At 40.2% G+C, this 26,500-nt stretch overlaps 1 protein-coding gene across 1 annotated transcript; it reads right to left on the bottom strand.

Moving 5' to 3' along the window:
- Nucleotides 1-10,045: 10,045 nt before the first annotated feature.
- LOC143298036 (uncharacterized) lies at nt 10,046-23,929 on the bottom strand. The gene is made up of 4 exons (XM_076610699.1): nt 23,735-23,929; nt 17,288-19,781; nt 14,559-14,752; nt 10,046-13,477 (listed from the first exon to the last, which is right to left on the bottom strand). Exons 2-4 carry the CDS (start codon nt 19,371-19,373, stop codon nt 12,584-12,586), a joined length of 3,174 nt encoding a protein of 1,057 aa, XP_076466814.1. The 5' UTR covers nt 19,374-19,781; nt 23,735-23,929; the 3' UTR covers nt 10,046-12,583.
- Between the last annotated feature and the right edge of the window lie 2,571 nt (nt 23,930-26,500).

Here is a 26,500-nt window from a genome sequence, read left to right as displayed (position 1 = left end):
CTTAGCAAAAGAAGTTCCTGTTTGAACAAAAAAATGATAATAATGACTCCTCTTGTTGTTGTGTCAGAATAAGAGGTCAAAATGCCAAGTTTAGAGAATACAAACAATATAAATATAACAGTAAATGCAGTTTGCATATAATTAGGCTTCTTTTTTTTCTTTTTTTGTGCCCATCCCAGAGGTGCAATATTGTTTTAAACAAGATGACTGGAAAGAACTGAATTTTTCCTATTTTTATGCCTAATTTGGTGTCAACTGACAAAGTATTTGGAGAGAAAATGTCAATATTAAAGTTTACCACGGACACACAAACACACAGACACACACACACACACACACACACACACACAGAGACAACCGAGCACCGGGTTAAAACATAGACTCACTTTGTTTACACAAGTGAGTCAAAAAGCAGAGCTCTTAGAACATACCAAACGTATTATTTTAATTCTTCCTCAGCACACTGTAGTACCCTCAGATTCAGTCCCGACAATACTATTGTTCACAAAATAGATAACAAACATCAAATTTTCTGAAACTCCAGCCAACAGTAAATAAAAGAAATTCTTACCAACTAGGCCATGTTAGGTCCGTATACTACAAGAATACAGAAAGATATTCCTACACTTCTAATAGCGGGAAAATTAACAAAGAACAATTACAACCCCTCATTAATTAGTTCTAGACATTCCAAGATATTATTACTCAACTAGGATCCCCCGATAGCTCAGAGGTATAAGCAAAATGGTCGAAGGGAGATAACCTAACTTATTGTCCTCTCACATTTTCTTTCCACTGTGGGTCTGACCTCTGATTACAAAAACCAATCACTTCAAATTCTATCAATTTTTTTTTTTTTTTTTTCCGAAATTTTGATTTTAAGGACATCACTGCGCGTACGTACATGTGGTATGGACTGTTTCCGTGGTTGAAGAATGGAAATAAACAAAGGTGCAGTTTCAGCTACCCAGTCCCCATGTTGTGGGTCAGAATGTAGCCAGCCTTTAACCCTTTCACCGCCAAGCACGGGCGTGGTAGAAGACCCATGTCACTGAAAAGTAACCATTCATTGGTCTGTTATCCATGAACCTACGACTGCCCTTAGTGTTCGGTGGTAGGATAGGCCATATTTTCTATACATCGCAGGAGGGGTATTCCCAGCTATTCTTAGCCACTGTCTTTTTCGTGTTTATACCAAAAGGGATTTTTGTACTCTATATTGACTGGCGGTGAAAGGGTTAAAATACGATCATGAAATGATTATTCTCTCCTTTTTTTTTTTTTTGGTGCGTTGTTGGTCTTTTTGGACGTGCATTACCTTCCAGCTTGCTGAAAGTTTTATCTTTCTCTCGAAGCAGTTATGTTTCACGTAGCGACGTTGACATGACACGGACACAATCAACTTGTAGCGAGCCGTTTCTATACAGTCTTTGCTGTCAGATTTATTTTGTAGGTTCCATGGACCTTTAAAACGCTATGAATGGAGATGAAGGCTTCTCGTCATATGGTGATCATCTTTCACAGTGAAGGCTTGTGCTCACTAGGAAAAGGTATCAGTATCACTATCAGTATCAGTAGCTCAAGGAAGCGTCACTTCGTTCGGACAAATCCATATATGCTACACCACATCTGCCAAGCAGATGCCTGGCCAGCAGCGTAACCCAGCGCGCTTAGTCAAACCTTGAGGAAGGGGGGAAAAATAAATAAAATAAATAAAATAAATACATTAAATAATAATAATAGTAATAAAAATAATAATAATAGTAATACTAATAAAAAGAAATAAAAAAAAAAAGTAAATAAATAACTAAATAATAGATAAATACATAAAAAAAGAACTACTACTACTAATAATAATATTCATAAGGCGCAAAAACTTGATGAAGTTAACTATAAGCGTACAAAAAAAAAATCAAAATCAATAAATAAATAAATAGAAAAAGGACAAAAGCACACACCGAGGAGGAAATGACAATAAAGCGCCCACTCTTGCATTTAAGCACACGTTAAACCATTATTTACAGCTTGCACGCCACCGTGACTGTGCCTGCTCTGATGTTCTTTAAGACAGAACAGAGCATTTCTCTCGCACTGTTCGAATCATAACTTGTACAACAGAACGAACACCTTCTGCTGCCTCCCACAAGAACACTTTCTCTGTTGGCAACAATTAATGCTCAACGTTGTCTTGATATTATAATATACGTTTTTGTTTTTTTTCTAGTACTTTAAACATTACCCACTGCAAAGAAAATTCGATTAAAAAGTGCACGAAACATAACCCTCAAAGTAACAATGTAACCAATGAACAGGCGAAAAAACAAACGAAAACAAACAAAAACAAAAACAAAAACGCTTAAAAAAAATCAAATCACCCTACATCAATTACATCACGGCACAGCAAGATACTATTAAAAAAAAAAAAAGTGCAGAATATTGACAAGTATACATGAGCAAAGTATATTCACTTAAAATGATATTGCAATCAATTATTCACGCTGCGAAAAAAAAAATGTACGGAGTTGTTACAAGTGGATATGAGCAAAGAAAACTCACTCGAAATGATACTTCAGTAAATAATTTACGCTATGAAAAATTGTGCAATAGTATTAACAACTATACATAAGGAAAGTATACTCATTTAAACTGATATATTTGAATCAATTACTCAAATCGGGAATCACCCATCTTTTCTTCGTTATATCTTGAAAAAAAAAAGAAAATGATACTTCACCAATACTTGAATATTTTCAAAAGTATGTTATTTGAAACAAAAGAAAAAAAAGGAAATGACACTTCATCGATACTAATCATTTTTCATGTTTATCATTAAAAAAAATACTGTAAAAACGTTTTCGGACGAGCGTTAAATGAACAAACAATTTCCAACGGACATATTAAAGAAAACTTTTTTACATGTAATATTCAAGAGAAGCGGGAATTGAATGAAGATATAGCCCCCCCCCCCTCCCCTGCCCCCTCCCATACACACAGATATCCATACACATACACATAATCACGCATTAAAAGGGATGTCAAAATTACGGGTCAAACAGCACAGTTTGTGCAACTTTTTTTAATTTTTTTTTTTTATTATTTTTTTTTTTTTAGATAACTAAAATGTTGTTACCAAAGAAAATGTTCAACAGCCTTTTTTCACGGTCGTAGGAGCAGTGGATTCGACCCAAACCTCCTCTCCATCCACCACCACTCTAATCTTTCCTTGCCGAAAACATTTCCCCATTCACACTTGGGTAAGAGTCAGTAAAATCAGCGAAGTGTACCTTTCCCAAACACATCACACCATGCCGAGTCGAGACTCGAACTATGGGGTCAGAAGTCTAATGGCTAAAGGGACTTATAATACATACATACATATGTACACATACTCTGTGTGTGTGTGTGTGCGTGCGTGCGTGCGTGCGTAAGCGTGTGTGTGTATACTTGCGTGTGTATGTGTGTGTGTGCGTGCGTGTGTGTGTGTGTGTGTGTATGTGTGTATGTGTGTGTGTGATATTCAAAATCTAGGCACGACTCCCGATAACCAACAGTTGCCTTGAACTCTTCCTCCAGTTTTATCATGTAAAAACAACAACAACAACAACTATACACTTATGAAAACATTATCTCTCTCAGCATTACGTGTTAAACACATTTTGAAAGAAGCACTGTGCTCAGTTCTTGAACGACATATATCGGGCTTTTCTAGAACTTTATACCTTATGATGTTCAGCCGAAATTCCCATGATCAGCTCAAATTACCCTGAAATTCGAAAACATTCCACATAGCACACCTTGATTGGGACAGGCTCCAATTACAAGCAAAACAGTGCGGAACAGTAATAACATCTGGGCTAAAACAAGTCTCCAGTCATAAAAAGTACTTGACAGCAATCATAAAAAGGTATCTGACAACATTCATAAAAGGCAGTTAACATCAGTCATAAGATTACAAAAAGGCGCTGAAACAAATCATAACACAGTTTTCCTCGCTTAAGTCGACCTCGCTTAAGTCGACCCATCGGGTAAGTCGATACATTTTTTTTTTTGGCTCCGGCCAGACACTTTCTTTCTCTCTGTAAAACTTCTCCGCGTAACTCCATCTCGTGAAAGTGGATTCCTCGCATACGTCGACCGGATTTGTGTGTCCTGTAAAGTTTCCACACCGATAAGTCGACAGTATTGTCACGTTCTGGGCTAAAACCGTGAATATTGGAAAGATTGCCGCGTCAAACCCGATGTAACGTCCCAAATCTCCCCCCCCCCCCCCCCCCCCCCCAGCTCCTTACGTAGACCTGGTGGATGATAAGGATGGCCCGTTTGAATCTGTACCCCACAGTGTGATTCTACTGAGGAGGCATTATGAAGAAAAGACATGTGACAATTCATGTACTTTAAAATATCTTTCAGTCAATAGCTCTAGTGGTTTTACCCTTGACAAGGTGTAATGGTTTCATCAACATCAATGAATTAATCTGTGATATTCTTCTGATCCTCTTTGACTTCGTTTCCTCCTCTTCTCACCATTTCCAACACACACACACACACACACACACACACACACACACACAAACACGCACACATACACACACGCACACACACACACACACACACACATACATACACACTCGTGCGGGGGCGCGCGCGCGCGCGCACACACACACACACACACACACACACACACACACATGTACGCACGCGCATGCGAACAAATGCAGAATAAAATTCAATGGTGGTTGTGGGGTGGGGGTGGGGGGAGGAGGGGACATTTTGGAACCGGTACTTTGATGAAGCCAGAGAGGGCCGACACAGCATACGGGAACGTTCCAGAACGTCCCCGAAAGATATGTTTTCGGATTTCCTACGGGGATGCTTCTACAAAAGTGGGGTGGGGGAGGGGTGTGGGTGTGGGGGGGGGGGGGGGGGGCAAATTGGGATGTTACACCGGTGCTGATGAATACCTTTCCTTTACTCAGTGTAATTTAAAACAGAGACGTTGAAACTGAACATCGTGTACCGCGAAGGACCGTGAAGGGCAGATTATTTACAGTATGCAGTCACTGAAAGAAAGACGATCAGTCCCAACATGAGCTAGATCACGAACCACGCACAAAGCCAGTCACAAAGCTGACCATGAAAAACAGACGACAGAGAACAGTTGGTATGACATTGACGAAACGGAGAACACGGCTTACAGTTAAAAACAGCAACAACAGTTTCAGATTCAGTAGCTCAAGGAGGCGTCACTGCGTTCGGACAAATCCATATACGCCACACCACATCTGCCAAGCAGATGCCTGACCAGCAGCGTAACTCAACGCGCTTAGTCAGGCCTTGAGAGAAAAAAAGTGATTAAATAATGGATAAATACATTAAAAAAAAAAAAGAACTACTACTACTGATAACAACAATATGTATAAGGTGCAAAAACTTGATGAAGTCAACTAAAAGCGAAAAAAAACCAAACCAAACAACCCCCCCCCCACTCCCCCCCCCCCCGCCCCCCCCCCCCCCCCAAAAAAAAAGAAGAAAAAACAAAAACAAAACACACACACACACACAAATTGGCAGAGGGAGGTTAGTGGGTTCGGGTTCGAAATGTAAATAACAGTAATATAATCATGATTCGTAGACATGTAAACGCTGCATGCCGCAAGCAAAGGAAGTACATGAGTCATGAGTGTAAGCACTATATATAGTTGGGAAAAACCAACAACAATGAACAAGGACCATTGCATTTATGCGAAAAAGATGTAAGGGGGATAAACACAAGAAAAAAAAATGGCAAAGAAAAGACAATACAAAACGAAAGAAAAAATAAAAACACAAATATATTTACCAAAAACCTCAATCGGAATTTTCATAACCTGCGGCAACTGATGTCCACAAAGTAGATAAATCAGTACTAATACCGAAATAATGTTTAATGACAGATATGTACCAATGCAAAACTGACACAGAGACAGTGAAAACTATCACATCCTTTTTTTTTTCTTTTTTTTTTTTTTTTATTCAAGTAACTAATCTGTTGTCTTATGTTTAAAAAAAAAAGGCTGACTTGCACACATCGGATAAGACGACCATCGCATAAGTCGACTACTTTGGAGTTTCCTAAGGGGTCGACTTATGCGGGGTCAACTGTACATACCTCACGCCAATCATGAAAGGTAGCTGACACCAATAACAAAACGTAGCAGACACAAATCACAAAACACAGCTGACGCTAATCATTAAAAAAAAAAAAAAATGGGTGACACCAATCATGAAAAATAGGTGACACCAATCATAAAAAATGGGTGACACCAATCATAAAAAAATGGGTGACACCAATCATGAAAAATGGCTGCCAACAAATCGTGAAAAAGTAGCTAGCATCAACAGTAAAAATGTAAACGTCATATAAAGTCGTCTACACCAGTCAGAAAATGTAGGTAGCTGGCACCAGTCCTAAACCGTAGAAGACACTCATGATAAAAACTGTTTATACCAGCCATAAACTTAGCTGACACAAATCATCAATTTGTGGCTGACAACAATAAAAACGGGGATGGCACCGATCATAAAACAGTAGCTGACACATCATGTAAAGTAGTCTACACCAGTCAGAAAAAATAGCTGACATCAATCATTGAAAGAAAAGAGGTTTACTTCAGTCATAAAACATAGCTAGCATCGATCATAAAATAGTAGTTTAAACTAGTCATAAAATGTAGCTGACATCATACCAGTCATAAGTCAGTCGTGTCCGACAATGACCATCAGAACAGCAGAGGAGGCAACTGCTGTCCCAACTATCTGAGCTAGAATTTGATTACAGTGGAGAGTGTCTTGCCTAAGTTACATCCCCACTCTCTCGGCCAAGTGAGTTTGGGACAGTCGGCTTTGGGATGGTTCCCGAAGCCCCCCCCCCCCCCCCTCCCCGCCCCCAAGGCTGCAGCAATACGAACCAGTGCAAATCTTGTCTCCCAGTTTGAGAGTCATAATCCTTCACAAAAGACTAAGCTGTAAATGACTTCCGACCGTAATCGAGAAACCTTTGATCATACAGCTCTCACTTTGCTGTTGGCCCAACTATAAACCGATGTCAATCTGTCATACACATAGTTGCTTCGACCAGTCATAAACGTAGATAACGCCAGCCATAGCACTGTTTCATTGGCGTTAATCTCACGCTGCTCAATACGCGTCCCCAATACACAACCTCAATCAGGTTCGTCTGTCACAGTGTCAGCGTCGACAATCCACAGGTAACCATGGGTTACCAGAAGGACACACACGAGAGGAGACCGTGCACTGTTGTCGAGTCACTTCAGTAGTTCCTGTAGTGATGTATCGCACTTAGGGCACCGCCTATTTACACCCTTAAAAACAGAAACCCTTAGAATAGTAAGTTTACCCCTGTGATAAAACGCAGCTGATAATGATCACAAAAAAGTGCTTTGCATCAGTCATAAAAATTGGCCAGTACTACTCATAAAAAGTAACAAATATAAGCCCAACAATATCATAAAAAAAGGAAGTAAATAATGTATGGCACGTACACAAAAATCATATACAAGTAAACAACACAAAAATCAGAAAAAAAGACAGGAGATAAATCATTTTGAAATCACTGACAAAGCTTGGCTTTTTCTTCATTCCGTTACTCCAGATGTACAGTTAATCAGACAAAATGCAATGGAAAATAATGCGAACTTTTTTTCTTACAGATATATCACTGAATAAAGTATCTAAAAAAAATCTCATCAGTAAAATATGTGTCAGCATTGCAAGGAAAACTAATATGTTATTTCCCCTAAAAAAAATTTTTTTTTAAAGTAAATAATATAATCATGGCACGTCAATAACACTCATCAGAAAGTAAACAATACAATCAAAAATATGTTCGTAGCTTTTGGTTTAGAAAACTCAGATTTGAAATCACAGACAAGATAATATCATGACATTTTAATCAGTCCGTTACTACAGGCGTTCGGTTAAAAGAAATACAATGGAAATAATGTACAATACATACCTAACAAAATAGACCACTTAATAAAATGAAAGTAACAATAATCAACAGATGTTCACTGCGCAAAAGCGAAGTTGATAACACTGAGCATATGCTTTTTTATATTATATATATATATATATATATATATATATATATATATATATGTGTGTGTGTGTGTGTACATCGGTTAAACAATTCAAAAAATTATGTCCATGATCTGATTGCGACAAGTGTAGAACTCAGAATACGTGATGCACTGTTTGGTGCACAAAGTCACATGTACTATTACAATGCGGTGTACTGCTTGGTGTACAAAGTCAAATGTACTGTTATACGTGGTGTACAAAGTCACATGTACTGTCATACGTGGTGTACAAAGTCACATGTACTGTCATACGTGGTGTACTGTTTTGGTGTACAGTCACATGTACTGTCGTGCGTGGTGTACAAAGTCACATGTACCTGTCATATGTGGTGTACTCTTTGTTGTACAAAGTCGCATGTACTGTCATGCGTGGTGTACTGTTTGTTGTACAAAGTCACATGTACTGTCATACGTGGTGTACTGTTTGGTGTACACAGTCACATGTACTGCCATACGTGGTGTACTGCTTGGTGTACAAAGTCACATGTACTGTCATACGTGGTGTACAAAGTCACATGTACTGTCATACGTGGTGTACTGTTTTGGTGTACAAAGCCACATGTACTGTCATACGTGGTGTACAAAGTCACATGTACTGTCATACGTGGTGTACAAAGTCACATGTACTGTCATACGTGGTGTACTGTTTGGTGTACAAAGTCACATGTACTGTCATACGTGGTGTACAAAGTCACATGTACTGTCATACGTGGTGTACTGTTTTGGTGTACAAAGTCACATGTACTGTCGTACGTGGTGTACTGTTTTGGTGTACAAAGTCACATGTACTGTCATGCGTGGTGTACAAAGTCACATGTACTGTCATGCGTGGTGTACAAAGTCACATGTACCTGTCATATGTGGTGTACTGTTTGTTGTACAAAGTCACATGTACTGTCATACGTGGTGTACTGTTTGGTGTACAAAGTCACATGTACTGTCATACGTGGTGTACTGTTTTGGTGTACAAAGTCACATGTACTGTCGTACGTAGTGTGCACAGTCACATGTACTGTAATACGTGGTGTACAAAGTCACATGCACTGTCACACGTGGTGTACTGATTGGTGTACAAAGTCACATGTATTGCCATACGTGAAGCACTGTGTGGTACGAAGTAATTTGTACTGTCATACGTGAAAAAGAGTGAAGGAGTGGGGGGGGGGGGATAAAAGAAAACTTTTTTGACAGTGTGGGAACACACTCCCTCATATAAACATTTTTCACATCACAAAAATATTTGACTCATGAGAAGAAGAATGTATTATCGTTTCGCACATAAGTGGATTCGAAACGTTTATCTGTATAATTAGGTGGAACACACGAATAATGAGATATAGACGGTAGTATTTCATCTTCAATTATGCATGAAAGACGTATCTGGGTGCATTTAATCTCTTGCCTATATTTGCTGCCTTGAGTAATATGTCTTAATATACATAATAAAGAAAGGGGACCTGTGAACGATTCCTTAAGAACCTGACTCAAGATCTCCATTCAGCAAGCAGTGAAACAGAAAGCGGCGTTCATTCTTCAACTTCATTACAACAAAAACCGACAAGCCATGTCTTGTTCAGATTTGCTGTATCGATAAACGTTACACCAGAGAGAGAGAGAGAGAGAGAGAGAGAGAGAGAGAGAGAGAGAGAGAGAGAGAGTCTAGAATAATGTATAACCACTGGTGGAATACTTTTTCTGCTGTTTTCGCTCTCTGATTACGGTTAACACTGCATAATAAGAAATCACAACCGCACATGAAAACGTCCAATAACGTGTTCAGCAGAAAGCATGGACTGAATAACATTCAATAACATTTAATGGTCGCAAAATGTCCCCCATGGAATATATATATATATATATATATATATATATATATATATATATATATATTTATATAAAGGGAATATTCTTGCACTTTGTACGTTGTCATTGTTGCACAATGCGGTTGTTTGGTGTATCAATTGGTGATGTCCTGTTAATTTTTTTTTTTCACAGACAGTGTGCATAGTGTGTAAACTGAAACTGTTGATGATGATGTTCCAAGAGATAATATAACTTTATAAGCAATGGGAAAAAGTAGAAACGAAATTAGAAAATATAACCGAACGAAATAACAACAAAAAGGCCATGAAAAAAAGCCATGAAAGAAGCCTAATGTCTTTAACGAAATAGCGAAAAACGCCGGAGGTAAAATCGTATTGGTGATCTGGAACGATACAGTGATTCTAGTTTCACCTGTAATAGAAAAAAAACACACACAAACACTGCAAATATAAACTCTTTCCCGCGTTAGCCGTGATTCCACTATATTCATGCATCTCAATTGGTTGGAACAAAAGTGTCCTAAAGGCAGGAATTATCCAGTTCCATCAGCACACAACGACAGTTGTTGCCAGAGTAAATTTCAAATGAAAAGAGAGCAAATTACGTAAATAATACGAACATAGCCAATTTGACAAGGATTACTGATGGAAACCATTTATCATAAAACCGATATGACACATTTTATATTGTTCTTATCACGTAATGTAAGCATGATAAAACAAAATTTAACAACAAAAAAACAGGTATGGCACATTTCATACTGTTCTCGTCACATGATATAAGCATGATGTAAACAATTTAACAAAACAACAACAAAAAAAGCATGGCACATTTTGTATTCTTCTTATCACATAATATTAGCAAAGATTTTTTTTTTCCATATAATGTTTATGCCAAAGAAACTCGAATACAGAACGGACATACAAACTTGCAAGATTACTGCACTGACAAACAGTCGGTATCTTGGCACCTTTTGGACACGATCTTCTTGGGGAAATTAACATTTAAAATATACAACAGAAAGACAGAATACTAATAAGCACAAATGCTACTGAATTTCAAACACAGCATTTTGCAAACAAGAAATCTTGCCAAAGTCGGACAGAACTCAAAGAAAACAGACTCGACAAATATCTTTACTTTCAACACGTTTCACAATATGAACGTCCCATTTTAACACCCGTCCCTGGCAACAACCAAACAGCAACTTGCAGGACACATGAAGTAATTCCAAGCTGTTACATGGCTGCTTAGAAAACATTAGGCCTAGGTCACTTGGTGAGGAGGAGATTTCAGATTTCAGATGATTTATTCATCTAAGGCCATAGCCCCATATGAACAGGGGGCGATAACAGAGATTAACATGCGTCACTACAACTATGTAAACACAATAAGCATAACCAGATGCCAAAACAATAATATTAGTATACTAGTGTTTCTCTCAGCTGAAGTGCTCGAAATAAATACATAGCCAAACTGTATATTGTTTCATTATCAAGCGATTTCATCAATAAACATAATCTGAACAGACATGGATGTGTATAATATTTCTTCGGGATGAATTTAACTCGAAGGTCTGTTAGGGCTGGGCACTTCAAAACAAAATGAACTTCATCCTCTCTGGATTCCTTGCACAGAGGACACAATAATTCTGAATTATTCACGGTTTTACTTGGTGAGGAGGAGAGAGGAGGAGAGAGGAGGAGAGCCTCCCTCACCCCTACTTCGACATGACCAGGAACGAGAAACTGCCGAGCCTTCTAAAGATACGTGTGCATTAAAAAAAAAAAAAAAAAAAAAAAAAAAAAAAAATCATCATTGCGTTTGCTAGCCCTCATATGCAAATGTCGAGCTGCACCATGGCATTTGCTGGGCATTAGACTAATGTCCAACAGTTACCATTGCGTTTCCTGGGTCCGGTTAATGTCCAGTTTCTTCCATTGCAGTTGGTGGGGCCTTAGCCTGTGTCCAAGTGTCAACGTTACGTTTTGGTGGGCCTCCGGCTAAAGGCCCAACTGGGCCTTAGGCTAATTTCCAACTGTTGCAGTTACGTTCGGTGGGCCCTAGCTGTCGCCATAAAATTTAGTGGGCTTTTGGCTTAAAGTCCAGCTGCCACCATTGCGTTTGGTGTGCCTTAGGCCAACGTTCAACTGTCACCACTGCATTTGGAACTCCTTTGGCTAGGCTAATGTCCGACTGTTACAACAGCATTCGATGGGCCTAAGGGTAATATGTCCAACTGCTGCCATTGCATCCGCTGGGCTTTTGTGCAAATGTCCGACTGCCTGACTGTCGCTATTGCATTTGTAAGACCTTTGCGCGAGCTGAAATCCATCAAGCAATAATCAGCAGTTTGCTTCACTGAACGTTTTGTTCCATTGTATCTTTATTATATTGTACTAAGGGAAGAGAGAGAGAGAGAGAGAGAGAGAGAGAGAGAGAGAGAGAGAGTGTGTGTGTGTGTGTGTGTGCGTGCGCGCGCGTGCGCGCCTGCTAGCGCATTTATGTACTCATGTGTGCGGGAAAACACACACACACACACACACAAAAACAACAACAACAAAACAAACAAAAAACCCAGACATTTCCAACAATACGTAAAGCGTCCTCTTGACCTCCATTCATTGTCCATCAAAATACACTTGCGCTGTGGCCATGATGTGAGCGGAACACAAACAGCAACGGGTGATGCTGGGCGCGCACGCGGCGCACGTGCACAGGTGACCGCAGGGCATGAAGAGGGTGTCCACGGCACGCACCTGACACAGCCTGCACCTGTGGCGTTGCTGCAGGCGTTGGTTGGTCTCCAGCAGCTGTTGCAGGTGGGCGTGAGGGTTGGGGTCGGCGTTGGGAGGTCTGCCATTGTTGGAGGGTGCTGGGTCTTCTCTGTGGGGAATGGATGATGACCACGTGGGTGATGACCCAACGGACAATGACCCGGTGGACAGTGACCCAACGGACAATGACCCAGGGAACCCCGATCTAACTCGTCCTGACGGCACGTTCCCTGTGCTCGGCCTTGATGGAGGCGAGACTGTTGAAAATGTGGCGCCGTTCTGCGACGTCGTGGTGGATGATTCCGCGTCAGTCTGCAGTAAGCCTGGCTGGGAAGAGGAGGGGGAGGAGGAGGGGGAGGGCCTGATGACATCTTCAGCTCCGCCTTCATTGGCTGCGTTTCCGCTACGAGCTTCATGCTGATTGGCCGTTTCCTTGTTAGTTGGGTGCTGGTTGGCTGCGCCGGTCACGGTGGTCGTGGTGGCTCCCGAGGAACTGTCCCCAGTTCGACGCTCCCCGCAATGGGCAGGGGCAGGGTTGGCGGCGCTTTGAGTCAATCCGGCGGTACTAGCGGAGACAGGAACTGGAGCTTGTACGGCTGCTGAAGCTGCGGAAGTAGACCTTGTGATGTTACTTACCGCAGTTGCAGGGGACAGTGAGGGTGTCAGTGAAGCATTGCCTGACGTGGAAGCTGTGGGCCGACTCTGGGCTGCTGTGTTTGACGGCAATGGTGTCTCTCCCTGTGTCATTCATATCCAAACACACACACACACGCGCGCGCGCGCACACGCACATGAACAGGACACAAGCATGCGAGGGGGCACATTCACATGTAGCGCGTGCGCACATGCACTCTCTCAGACACCCCCATGTATGAACACGCAGCCACACACACACACAGCGTCGTTATCACATGAAAGACATTACAAAGAAATCATGAAACTTAATGTAAGTACAATTCACCATTAGTTAACAATTATCAAATGTGTGGAAGTTTCAGCACTACACGGACACACAGACAGATAGATAGACAGATAGATAGATAGATAGATAGATACATTACATAATCAGTTTCAGTTGCACTTTCTCAAGGAAGCGTCACTGCGTTCGGACAAATCCATATACGCTACTTCACATCTGCTAGGCACATGCCTCACAGCAGCGTTACCCAACGCGCTTGTCAGGCCTTGAGTGCATGCAACATACATACATACATACATACATACATACATACACACACAATTTCTCATGTTTGCTATTCATGTATCGTGGAAGAAAAATTAAAACAACAGTACGTTTCTTTGCTTGTTTGCGGTCATTTAATGAAAAGTAAAATAATCTTCACTCTTGAATATGACGGGCGCAACAGCCGATTGGCTAGAGCGTCTATGGATCCCGGGTTCGAATCGCGGTCATGGCGCCAGCGCCTGGTAGCTGAAGGGTGGATTTTTTTTTCCCGATCTCCCAGGTCTAAGATGTGCAGACCTCTTAGTCCCTGAGCCCCCCTTCGTGTGTAGTAAACGAATACAGCAGATCAAATACGCTCGATAAAGATCCCGTCAATAATTATGTCAAAATTCGGTGGGTTGTAGTGGAAACATGAACGTACCTGGCATGCACCCCCACTCACCCCGAAAACGGAGTATGACTGTCTACATGGCATGGGTAAGTTAAAAAAAAAAAAAAAAAAAAAGACAACAAAACGATCATGTACGTTAAAGCCCCCTCGTGTACACGAGTGAACGTGGAAATCGCAGCCCACGAGTGAAACAAGAAGAAGAAGAAGACATGTGAATCTCACATTTCTTCTGTACGACCTACATTTGTAAGAGGAACGTTTCCGTTCCCAGTGGCCAGTTTGATGACGGTCTCACGGACGTAGTCTTCCCCTCTGACGGCCTTGACGTAGTCGCAGGAAAAGCGAAACCTGACGTGTGTTTCCCATGGATCATCGTTCGGTTCCCATCCCTTCAGTGTGATGCCGCAGTAAAAGCATCGGACACTATCGGCTATGCCTACACATTGTAATAATACAAACTGAGCGGTCAGGGAATATCTTTAAAAGAATAGCGAAAAAACAAACAAACAACAACAACAACAAACAAAAAACAGAACAGAATATGTCTTACATAGAATATGCCTGTCCAAGTGTACCGGGGTCTACGATCGATGATGATGAATGAGAATGAGGATCGTTATGATGTTGCTATTAAGGTGTGCATTCAAGGCTTGGAGACTACCTGACATGGTTAATATATAGGGTGGACTTCTTTTACTTACATCATTTTGCCACAGGACAACTCTTTCCTTGCCATGTGTTGTTGTTGCTGCTTTTTTTTTTTTTTTTTTTTTTTCTTTTTCTTTTTTTTTTTACCATTGGGCTAAGTGCGTGTTCTACACGAGTCCTCGGTTTATCGTCTCATCCAAAAAGATTGGACATTCAGTTTGATTTTACAGTCAAACTTTGGAGAAAAAAACGAAACCCGTATTTCAACCCACACCCTCACATAATCTACAACTGCAGATAAGCTTCTTATCCACTCTGCCACCCACCTCTTTTGTACGTCCCTTAAACGACCTTTATCTAATAGAGAATTGGGTCAATATGTCTGTTTCGAGATTACTGCCGACTTCCTTTTAATGGCAAATAATATTGTGAAAACATTAATTCAATTACATTTAAAACGCTTCTTGTTTTGCAACGTCATTAACATAATTATTCATGAGAGACATTCACAATGGGGCAGAATCCGACAATAAATAAATAAATAAATAAATAATTAAATAAAATAAAATAAAATAAAATAAAGAAGATTAGTTCAGTTCAATTTAATACAATGAATCATTTTGTCTTACAGTAAAGATGAAGTCAACATTCTGAAGATATCATACGATAGATTTTAAAACGGAATCAGAATCCGCACAAACGAAGACCAAACACGTTTACCAACAGACTGAACGGAAAATAGGGAAAGAATACATGACGCAACATTACAATGATACAACATACCTAAAATGTAATGCAAACAAAACATAAAACAAGGTACCCAAGGAGTAACAGGACAAAGGAGCAGTGTAAACAAAGCATGGTACAATATACCAAATGATTAACGGAAACAAAAGACTGGCACACATGCTTTCCAATGAGTAACGTAAAAATAAAAAAAATAAAAAATTAAGAAAATAAAAAAATCGCATGACTAATATACCAAAGGAGTAATGTAAAATAAAGCATGACATAGTATACCAATGGTCTTGCATAAAACAGTATGACACAATCTTCGCAAAAGTTAACGTAAAAGAAACAATTCAATACACAGCATGACATAGTCATAAGGTTAAATGTAAACAGAACATGAAAAGAGACAATGCACCAAAAAAGTACCGTAAAGCCCATCGCACACGGGGCGTCAAGCAGCAAGTTTCACGCGACAAGCAGCAAGTTTCGCGCAGCGCACAGTGTGCGAAGTTTTCAGGCAGCAAGAGTCGCGCGCTACGCAGCAAGATCGCCGTCGCCGCGTGTTTCTTTGATAGAACTTGTCATATTCCCCCATGACAAAAGCAACAGACGTGCGTGGATCAACCAATCACGAGACCCGCTCGTTTCACGTGAGACATCGTTTAGAATCTAGTTCAGCAATTTTCAGCACGTGACTTTCCAAATATGGAGCGTGATGCGTGATGCCTGGGGAGGTTTGTCGCGCATGTGCGAGCGACACAACTCGCTACAGGTTTGTGTTTGCGCGACAAATGTAGCAAAGCATCAAAAACTGATGCGCGGCCGATGCTGACGCCCCGTGGGTGACGGGCCTAAGCAAGGCATGGCACAACGCACCAAAGGAGTAACATGCACAAAGCATGACACCATCTAACCAGGTAGTGACCTGATCAAAGCATGAAACAATGTACCAAAAACGACACGCGAACAAAGCATAACCCACTGTACCAAAGGTGTAACGCAAAAAAGCATGACATAATATACAAAAACGAGAAACAAAAACGAAGCATAACATAATTTAATGACACAATGTATCAAAGGTGTAATATGAACAAAGTATTACAGTGTATCAAAGGAGTAACATAGACAAAGCATGATGCAATGCAGCAAAGGAGTAACATAAACAAAGTATGACACATGTGTATCAAAGGGACTGACATAAACAAAGCATGATGCAATGTACCAAAAGCAAGATGCAATGTACCAAAGGCGTAACATAGACAAAGCCTAATACAGTGCACCAAACGAGTGAAGCAAACAAAGCATAACGCGATGTACCAAAAGGAATATAACGCAAATCAAGCGTGACACAATGACGATCGCAAAACATGCCACGATCTTTCCAAGCAATACTGGCACAGGCGTCTGTATGTCTCGCAAGACAATGTGTTTGTGCCTGAAGCAAAGCAGATGGATAGAGTTCAGCCAGTACATTTTCTTTGCTCTTGTCTGGAGAAGGATAACGTAACGAAACATGACACAGAGGAACGTGAACAAAGGATCACACAACGTTTCCAAAAGTGTAACGGTAGCGAAGCATGACCCAACCCACCCAGGTAGTAAAATCCTGCCAGGACCATACGACGATGCGAGGGCACACCACGAGTGGGCCAGCAGCCCATGAAGGATGCCATCCGGGCGGTCACCGTGGCGTTGGAGGGGCTGGCCGCTAGTCGCAAGTCCACTTTACCTTGTGTCCACGCCTGTTGCTGGGCACCATGCTCACCGCCATCGCTCTGAAGGTCACTGTCCGAAACAGACTCTGCTGGGATGATGGGATTCTGCTGGTCAGGGATGGCGCTGGCAGTGTGCGTCGCAGCACTGACTGAAGGTGATGATGACACGATGACAGCGTGGATTACTGATTCGTTGCTGGTATTGAGAGGCCTGCTCGGGGTGCTCACTGACTGGCGACTGACAGGTGTAGTGCTGGCACTGGCTGATGATGACACGGCAACAGTGGGGATCGCAGATCCGTTGTTGGTACCCAGAAAACTGCTCAGGGTGCTCGCTGTGGTACTGACAGGCGCAGTGCTGGCACTGGTTGAGTCACTCCTCTGATCGGCTGTTGAGGAATATGTGAGGACAGGGTAAGGAATTTCAGGAACGGGAATATTCCTGTCATCCTCGAATTTAGCGTGTTTGCAGTCAGGACGGAGTTCCAGGTGCACCAAGGCAATCTTGTCGTGCTTTTCCCAGTGCTTTTTGCTGAGATGGCAGCTGTAGCATTGTATGTCATCAAGAACCGGATCATAATAAAATCCGCTCTGTGCCAGACGAATGGCAAACACAGCTAAGTCCGCCATCACAGAAAAAGATCCCAGTCGGAGAATTTCCCAGTACCGTTGTTCAGATTCTGGCAGCACTCGATCAGGCATGAGCAAAGAATAGACAGCAGCATTTTCAATGAATTGAAGTGACGGTCCCTTCCCAAAATCCGGACAAAATTCTTCGTCAATCTTTGATGCAACACTTGCATGCAAAGTCCCAAGCATATTAAATCCCTCTGACGTTGACTTATCTGACCTGACCACTGGATGTTCACCAGGTGATTTTGAGATAGCATATCGCTCTTGCGTCATGTGCTGAATGCTCTTGAATCTTTCTTGCTCTTCCCTAAAGCTCGTTCTGCTGTTATCACTAGGTGTTGTATTAGGTCGTGCTTTTTTGAGATACCTGGATTGTGCATCGGTTGTTGTTGCCTTTACGTGTGGTTTAGTCGAAATATATAGTCCTGTTTTTTCTTCGTCACGTCTTTCAGTGAGTTCCAGTGCATTCACAGTGCCCAAATGTATTTTGTGCTCATGAAATTTCACATCAGTAACATCTCTTGCACAGTCTGCAGAATAAATGGAATCTAGAGCACGTGTGACAGTGTTACAGGCTGATTCACAGTTTCCTACTTTCAGCACATCCTCTTCTTGACTCAGTCGAACAGCATTCAATCTTGTAATTTGGCAGCTGCCTTTCTTCAAATGGTGTTCAGTTGGTTCGAAGCGATGCAGTGTATTTTCAGGTGGCGTTTCTTCACCTGATTCATTATTTAACACTTCATTCTTTGCTATAATTTCATAGCATAAACTGTGTGGAATGATTGCCTTAGATTCATCACTTCTTGGTCTGCTTTCCTGATACCAAGTACTATCAATTTCATTTCCTTCACTTCTGGAAAGTTCAGCCGTTTCATTACCCCCAGTTCCGGGAAATTCAGCCGTTTCATAACCCCCAGTTCCGGGAAATTCAGACGTTTTATAACCCCCAGTTCCGGGAAATTCTGATGTTTCAGTACCTCCATTTCTGGGAAATTCAGACGTTGTCTCCATGTCCCACAGTCCTCTGTAATCACCCAGGTCAGAACTGCCGCTTGGTCCCCTGGGCCTGCCCTGCTGACTAGTGGTGTTTTCAGGCTTTTCTTCAGTGCTGATATCTTCGTTGCTTCTGAACACCATCTTTTTGTAGTGCAAGTTTTTTGTGAAGTCCTGCTTGATATCAGTGACATTGTTAGATTTTGAATATCCATTTTCTTTTTCTTTTTCAGTTTGACATATATCAACCGCATTAAACAATTTTCTTGTATAGCTGTGATGTGTACCAAACATGATAGTGTTGATCAGCATAATATTGTCAGGCATACACATTGTTGGCCTTCTTGATTTATTTATCGCTAATGCAAACAAAGCTTTGGGGTAATGATTTTACTTATTAGTGGCACCACGTGGGTATGGATGGATAGAGGGGTGATGTCAATGTTTCATAACACTGTCGGAAATTCACATCAAGTGTTTATTGCGTTTTGATTCACAGCCTTTCGTGTGGACGTCAGGGTGATCCTGCATATGAATGAAAGTCACTCCTTCAGTACCAAGTTCACACAATTGGACAAAGTCCTCCATAATTAGTGCTTCTGTTGCCCGAAGCGTGTCTATCTATGTGCAAAGGGAAAGTAAATCTCTTTGTTGACCCCGGCCTCCCTTTGTTGTTGCCCTCTGATGTCGGTTCAACTGTCTTCCCCTCGGTTCACTTCAGTTCATTTCGCTTCAGTTCACCTGGTGATGGGAAATGTGGGTAAAGTGAAGAACGGGGACGTTTCTTTTCATTCCTGAACTTGTGTGTATTGCTTGATCGTGAAGTGATCAGTCCTCGTGAGATATGAGTGTGTGTGTGTGTGTGTGTGTGTGTGTGTGTGTGTGTGTTTTGCGATCAATGGTAATCACATGAATATGTGTGCACTTGCCGATTAGCAGCTCTGTGGTCATTATTGCTGCTAGGCTACTGTTGAGATTTGGTGTTCATAAGCATTCATTGATAATCTCTCTCTCCCTCTCTCTCTCTCTCTCTCTCACTTTGATATAGATAATTCAGGTAATTATAGAGATATAGAGATATAGCATTATGTGTTGTAAAAAGCAAAATGTATAGTGCAATTATGAATAATAATTATTTATTGTCATGAATAATAGACTCCATGAACTGAATGAACATAATCTGACGGGTGAATATCAAGCTGGATTTAAAAGGAATTATTCAACACTTCATCACATGTTTATGTTATTGGCATTGATACAAAAACAATTCTCTTTTAATCGTAAATTGTTTGTGGTCTTTATTGACTTGGAAAAAGCATTTGATTCCATAGAAAGAAATTCATTAAGGCCTATTCTTTTGAAAACGGTATTAAGGAAAATATTTTCGTTGTATCTACAGTATGTTTACTAAGTTTAAAACCAAAATTAGATGTGGAGCCAGATTAACAAATTACATTAATTGTACCCGTGGTGTAAAACACGGTGATGTTTGCAGTCATGTTACGTTTTTCTTATTTATTAATGAGGTAGCATTAGGAGTAATCAGAGAAAGTAGACATGGAGCAACATTTATGCTTTTTGAATTAGTTATACTGTAATTGGCTGATGATGTTCTATTATCCGAAACTGTGACAGGTTTACAAACACAGTTTAACCATCTATGTCATGCAGCTTCAGCTCTGCGTTTAAATGTAAACACAAATAAAAACAATGATCGTTGTATTCATGAAAGGAGGATATTTAGCTGCCAAGAAAAGATGGTTTTATAATGGTGTTGTCATGTCAGTTATCAATGCACATAAATACTTGGGAATTTACTTTTCCACAAGGTTGAGTTTTAGGGTAGCATGTAACGATCTCACCAGCAGGGGAAAAAAGCTTTGTTGTATATTTTGTGAAAATTGTGAAAACTGAAATGTAATTCTTTGAATCCATATTTAAAGTTGTTTGACCCATATATTCAACCAATAGTCCAGTATGGTGCCGAAAGGCTGCATTTCACTATGAAAAGATACATTTTTTTTTTTTTTTTTTTACATTTACAGGATTTTTAGGCGCAGAAGAGCGAACTCCCGATGATCTTATTTTCGGGGGAACAAACAGGTATCCTATTCATACAATTTTAGTTATGAGATTCATTGAATATAGGTTAAAGTTACTGTGAATGCATAAGAATGTCTCACACAGCCTGCAAAATGTTATTTAATCATGATACACGTGGCAAAAGAAACTGGGCTACAAGTATACGCTGTGAATTGTTTATGTTTGGATTTGGTTATGTGTGGCTTAGTCGAGGTATTTAGGAGATTGATGAGTGTATTCGGACTTTTAAAGAAAGATTTATTGTATGTATATGGCAAGAATAGGATTTCCGAGTTAACAACAGTGAAAGATTTAATATCTATAAATCCTTTTGTACTATACCCGAAGTCAAACCCTATTTACTGATGAATCTAGATAGACATTCAAAGTATTCAATAACTAGATTTATACTTGCCATTTCGGAAATTGCAGAACATAGTCACTCGTATAAAGTACATAATGAATCTGATTTATGTACACTTTATAAGAAAGGGAAGGACAACGTGCACATTTTTCTATCCTGTCCTGTCATGTGTGACTTAGAGTACAGTACATACCATTGAATTTTTTTAAAAGTTCTCTCGTCAGTTTAGATTGTTGCTGTTTGTGGCATCTACACACGAACAAACTATCAGAAATTCTCAATTTACCTGTACAAAGCGTTAGTTTAGATTGTCGCTATTTGTAGCATCTACACACGAAGAAACTATCAGAAATTCTCAATTTATCTGTACAAAGCGTTTAAGCTTCGATCCACTCTTACCGTCGTAAAGTAATTCATTGAGCTTGTGTCACTTCTCATGACATGTGTATGACTTTGCTAAGTGTAGTTACATATGCGTGTGTTATTTAATTGTACTGTGCACCACTTAGCTGAGTGTATAGTATCGCTGGACGAAGTATGATACTTGTCCTTTTTTGTCTTTTCTTTCTTTCTTTATTATTATTATCATCATTACTACTACCTTTTTTTCATATTATAATTATCATTTATTTATCTATTTATGTATTTATTTACTTATTTATGTCCGCTTATCTATTATTTATCAACCTTTTTTTTCTTCTTTTTTTCTCAAGGCCTGACAAAGCGCGTTGGGCTATGCCGCTGGTCAGGCATCTGCTTGGCAGATGTGGTGTAGCGTATATGGATTTGTCCGAACGCAGTGACGCCTCCTTGAGCTACTGAAACTGAAACTGAAACTGAAAATTAATGTTTTTTTTTTCTAACACCCTTTCATGAGGGGCAATAGTCTTTATGAATCAACCATTCATTCATTCATTCATTCTCTCTCTCTCCCTCTCTCTCTCTCTCTCTCGACTTCGCCGCCCCCCCACCCCCACCCCCTTCCCCACCGCTCCATCCCCCTCCCGCCCCCTCACATATATCTACAAACAACCACACACCACTCACTACTACTTTTATATATACACACACCCAGAAGCAACGATATGAGCAAAAATACAGATTTATTCTGGCCTTTTTTATTTTTATTTTTTGTTTCTGATTTATTGATTTCCTTCTTTCTTTCTTTCTTCACCAATAAAAATCAAAACAGCGTGTGGGCCAATTGTAGCATGGACGGCTCACGTAACAGCGCGCAGTCAATAAACTCTAACCTGCACTCAGTCTGGCTCGCTTGCAAATGGGCTGTCGAGTCATATCTGATAGACCCGGTGTAACGTGCCGAAACCACTCCCTGTTCAGAAACCACTTCTTAAAGTATTATCAGTATCAGTAGCTCAAGGAGGCGTCACTGCGTTCGGTCAAATCCATATACGCAACACCACATCTGCCAAGCAGATGCCTGACAAGCAGTGTAACCCAACGCGCTTAGTCAGGCCTTGAGAAAAAAAAATCAATTAAAAAAAATTAAATTATTTTTTTTTAAACATAAATAAAATTTTAAAAATAATAACAATAAATATTTTTTTAAATAAAATAAATAAAGTCACACACACACACACACACACACACACACACACACACACACACACACAGAATCACGTATTGTTGTGCGGATCCAGTGAGTCAGTTGTGACGTAACTTTTACGACCGTAAGACACCGACAATCGTTTATATTATCCTTCTCCTCCCATGGCCCAGCCAACCAACCCCCTACCCCTCGGTTCCTCTTCCACATTCTCCACCCCTATAAAATTATACACTTCCCGCGTACCATCCTCAGTGTATTTCAAACCTCGCAGACAACACTTCCCGCATACCATCCTCAGTGTATTTCAAACCTCGCAGACAACACTTCCCGCATACCATCCTCAGTGTATTTCAAACCTCGCAGACAACACTTCCCGCTACCCTCCTCAGTGTATTTCAAAACTCGTAGACAACAATTCCCGCATACCATCCTCAGTGTATTTCAAACCTCGCAGACAACACTTCCCGCATACCATCCTCAGTGTATTTCAAACCTCGCAGACAACACTTCCCGCATACCATCCTCAGTGTATTTCAAACCTCGCAGACAAAATGTCCGAACAAAAGCAACGCGAAGAATTGCTGTTTTGCTTTCTTGTCACGGTTAAATCATTTCACTGCCACCCCCAGCCACCCCTACTCGGGAGCGTCTCGATACTCCCCCGTGACCCCTACTCACCTTGATCTTCGACGTGACGTGACGATGCCGAAGACTCTTTTCGATATTATTCTGGTCCTTTTTGCGCAGAAACTCAGTGTGGAATGATACGTGCGTCGGGGAATGTAGCTGTATTCCATGTAGGACAGAGGTTGTTGTGAACCAACGTGCGGTGTCTTTGTCATTGTCTCGGCCGCCAGTCTAGTAATATCGCGTCGAAACTAATCAAAATAATGCGCGCGCACATTGGCAAACTGACAGCGGAGACACACACAGGCGCACGCACACACACACAGGCACACAGACACAGACACAGACACACACACACACACACACACACAGACACAGACACACACACACACACACACACACACACACACACTGACGAAGAACGGGAATTCCCATTTTCTGATTATAAAACCGGTGCAGCAGGCCAGACCCTCCACCATTCAGAGTAGTCCCCGGAAGATATCCTTGTTTCAGTACAGAATGGCCTAGATCAGAATACACACCGGATATAAACTAGCCTAGGTTACTTTGTACCAGTGGTGTAGTTTGGCTTAGGCCAGGTTTTTTTTGTTTTTGTATTTTTTTAAAAAATCTTATGGGCAATTTCATACCCCCTCTTTTTTCATGAAATACATTGATATTCAGTGACGAGTGTTAGAGAATATCGTCAAGAATTACAAATTTAGAAGGTAGGCTAGGTGAACTGCGAGAGAAGTTTGTTTACATTACCAGTGATCCTTTTTTTTTTTTTTTTTTTCTTAAACTGGGAAAAAAATTGACAATCAGTGTACTCGTTGTTTGGCTAAAACTGATGACTATCTTATTATAAATACAAAATTGGATGTTGAATTTTTTTCTGTATGAAACACCCGTTCTAACTGATCATTATGTTTCAGCGTGAAGTTTGTTTCTTGAGACCTTAAGTTACTCTGATGTATTTTGATTGCTTTTGACGATGATACACTTAGTAATCATAAGTTGGAAATAGAAATAGGGAGACGTGGTGGAACACCACGAAAGGTATTTACAGTCATACGCGAGGTTTGTAACAAATGGCTGTAATTGGGGATTAGTTGCATTTTATCATGGAAGACCCCAAGAATAGTGACATCCGAAAGAACTATTAATTTGTATGTGCCTGAAACAGTTTATGTGTCCGTCTCCGAAATGGGTTTTCAGTTACTTTTTTTTTTCCGTTGATGGTGGTTGAAGACTGGAGGGGCAGTAAATTTGTTTAGAGAAAGCCGAAAAAAAATTGTTAGCAATCAGTAAGTTTATTTAATTTGCAAAAGTTGTTCATTTAAATATACAGTTTTAGCTTTGATACATATTTTGCTTTCTTTATAGTGTTGTGTATTTGAAAGTGGCATTTGTATGGTATGTGGAATCATCATTTTGATAGTAGTCCTCCAAGCACCAACAGCGGTGAAAGGCTAAAGAAAATGTGAAAGTTTCATAATCTTATAAGTAATGAAAGAAAGAAAAGAAGAAAAAGAAGAAAAAAAGGGAAAGAAAGAAACAAAGAAAGAAAAACAAACAAACAAACAAACAAACAAAATCAAACGAGAATATTGAGGGTAGAGGTCGCCTCAAAAAAGTAAAAGGGCTAGAAAGTAAACAAAGAAAAAAAAGGAACATTATTTAATATTGCAGTAACCCGCGAACACCCAGATCCTAACAGATGAAGAGGGAGATGGACAATAGTCACAAATCCAATCATAACCCCTTAACTAAACATTCAACTAAATGGGGCCACAATTAATATATTATCAGACAAAATAAATCCATGGTGATGCAGAACACACAAAAAGCTATGTTTACTATGAGGCATGGATCGTCACGGTGTCAGATTGCTTCCTAAATAAAAGAGGAATCTGTCAAGAATAACCACTCAAACCTTTACTTTTCGTAATGGCTTACTTGCAGTTAAAATAAGTCAAAACCTTAATATCAAAGGAACTGATATTGAATATCTATCTATCTATCTACAACATATTATGATGTATATATATATATATATATATATATATATATATATATGCGGATGATACTGACACCCATAGACAAACAGAAATAAAATTTGAAGTAAAAATGTAGAGGAATTCGAAGCAATCTCTCGTCTCAAACTTAAAAGCTGTGTGTGTGTGTGTGTGTGTGTGTGTGTGTGTGTGTGTGTGTGTGTGTGTGTGTGTGTGTGTGTGTGTGTGTGTGTGTGTGTGTGTTGTACATTGTTACTTATTATTTTAGTTCACGGCACACTGAAACTGTTGGATTTTTTTCTCTTAGCAAGTTTGTGCAATATAACACTATGTCATTTTATTGTTCCTTTGTTATTCAATACTTTTTTTTTCCAGTCATTGTAAAGTGCCTTGACCGTTTGCAGGGGCTATGCAAATTTCCATTCGGCCTATTACTATTATCATCATTATTATTATCATCACCATTACACATCATCATCATCATCATCAGTAGCAGTAGTAGTTGTAGTTGTAGTATACAGACCACAGTTCTAAAAATATGTTGATAGAACATGTCTTCTTTTGAGCACCTTTGCTAACTGAAGCCAGCAGAAGTGTCCAATCAGCCATTTTGCCACTCGTATCAGTACAGCGCGAAACCGTAACTTCATAAATGTAGCCGAGCGTTCAGCTGGCTGCAATGACTGCTTTTCGGCAAACTTTCACTTGCTCGCGGAGTTTGTAAAGTTGACATGCCTGTACATGTGTGCCTCCACAGCAAGTTTGTGCTACGTGTCACTGCACTGATTTCCTGTAATAA

The sequence above is a fragment of the Babylonia areolata genome, chromosome 23 (genome assembly GCF_041734735.1).
Source record: "Babylonia areolata isolate BAREFJ2019XMU chromosome 23, ASM4173473v1, whole genome shotgun sequence".
NCBI lineage: Eukaryota > Metazoa > Mollusca > Gastropoda > Neogastropoda > Buccinidae > Babylonia > Babylonia areolata.
This window is presented reverse-complemented; position numbering and strand designations above follow the sequence as displayed.

Bases quoted from the DNA above. Each gene is read 5' to 3' on its own strand.
- LOC143298036 (XM_076610699.1), bottom strand. From the start codon at position 19,373: ATGTGTATGCCTGACAATATTATGCTGATCAACACTATCATGTTTGGT. The intron at 14,753-17,287 runs GTGGGTTGGGTC...TACAATGTGTAG, and splicing joins GGCAGGATTTTACTACCTGG to GCATAGCCGATAGTGTCCGA. The intron at 13,478-14,558 runs GTAGGTCGTACA...TGAATGACACAG, and splicing joins GAAACGTTCCTCTTACAAAT to GGAGAGACACCATTGCCGTC.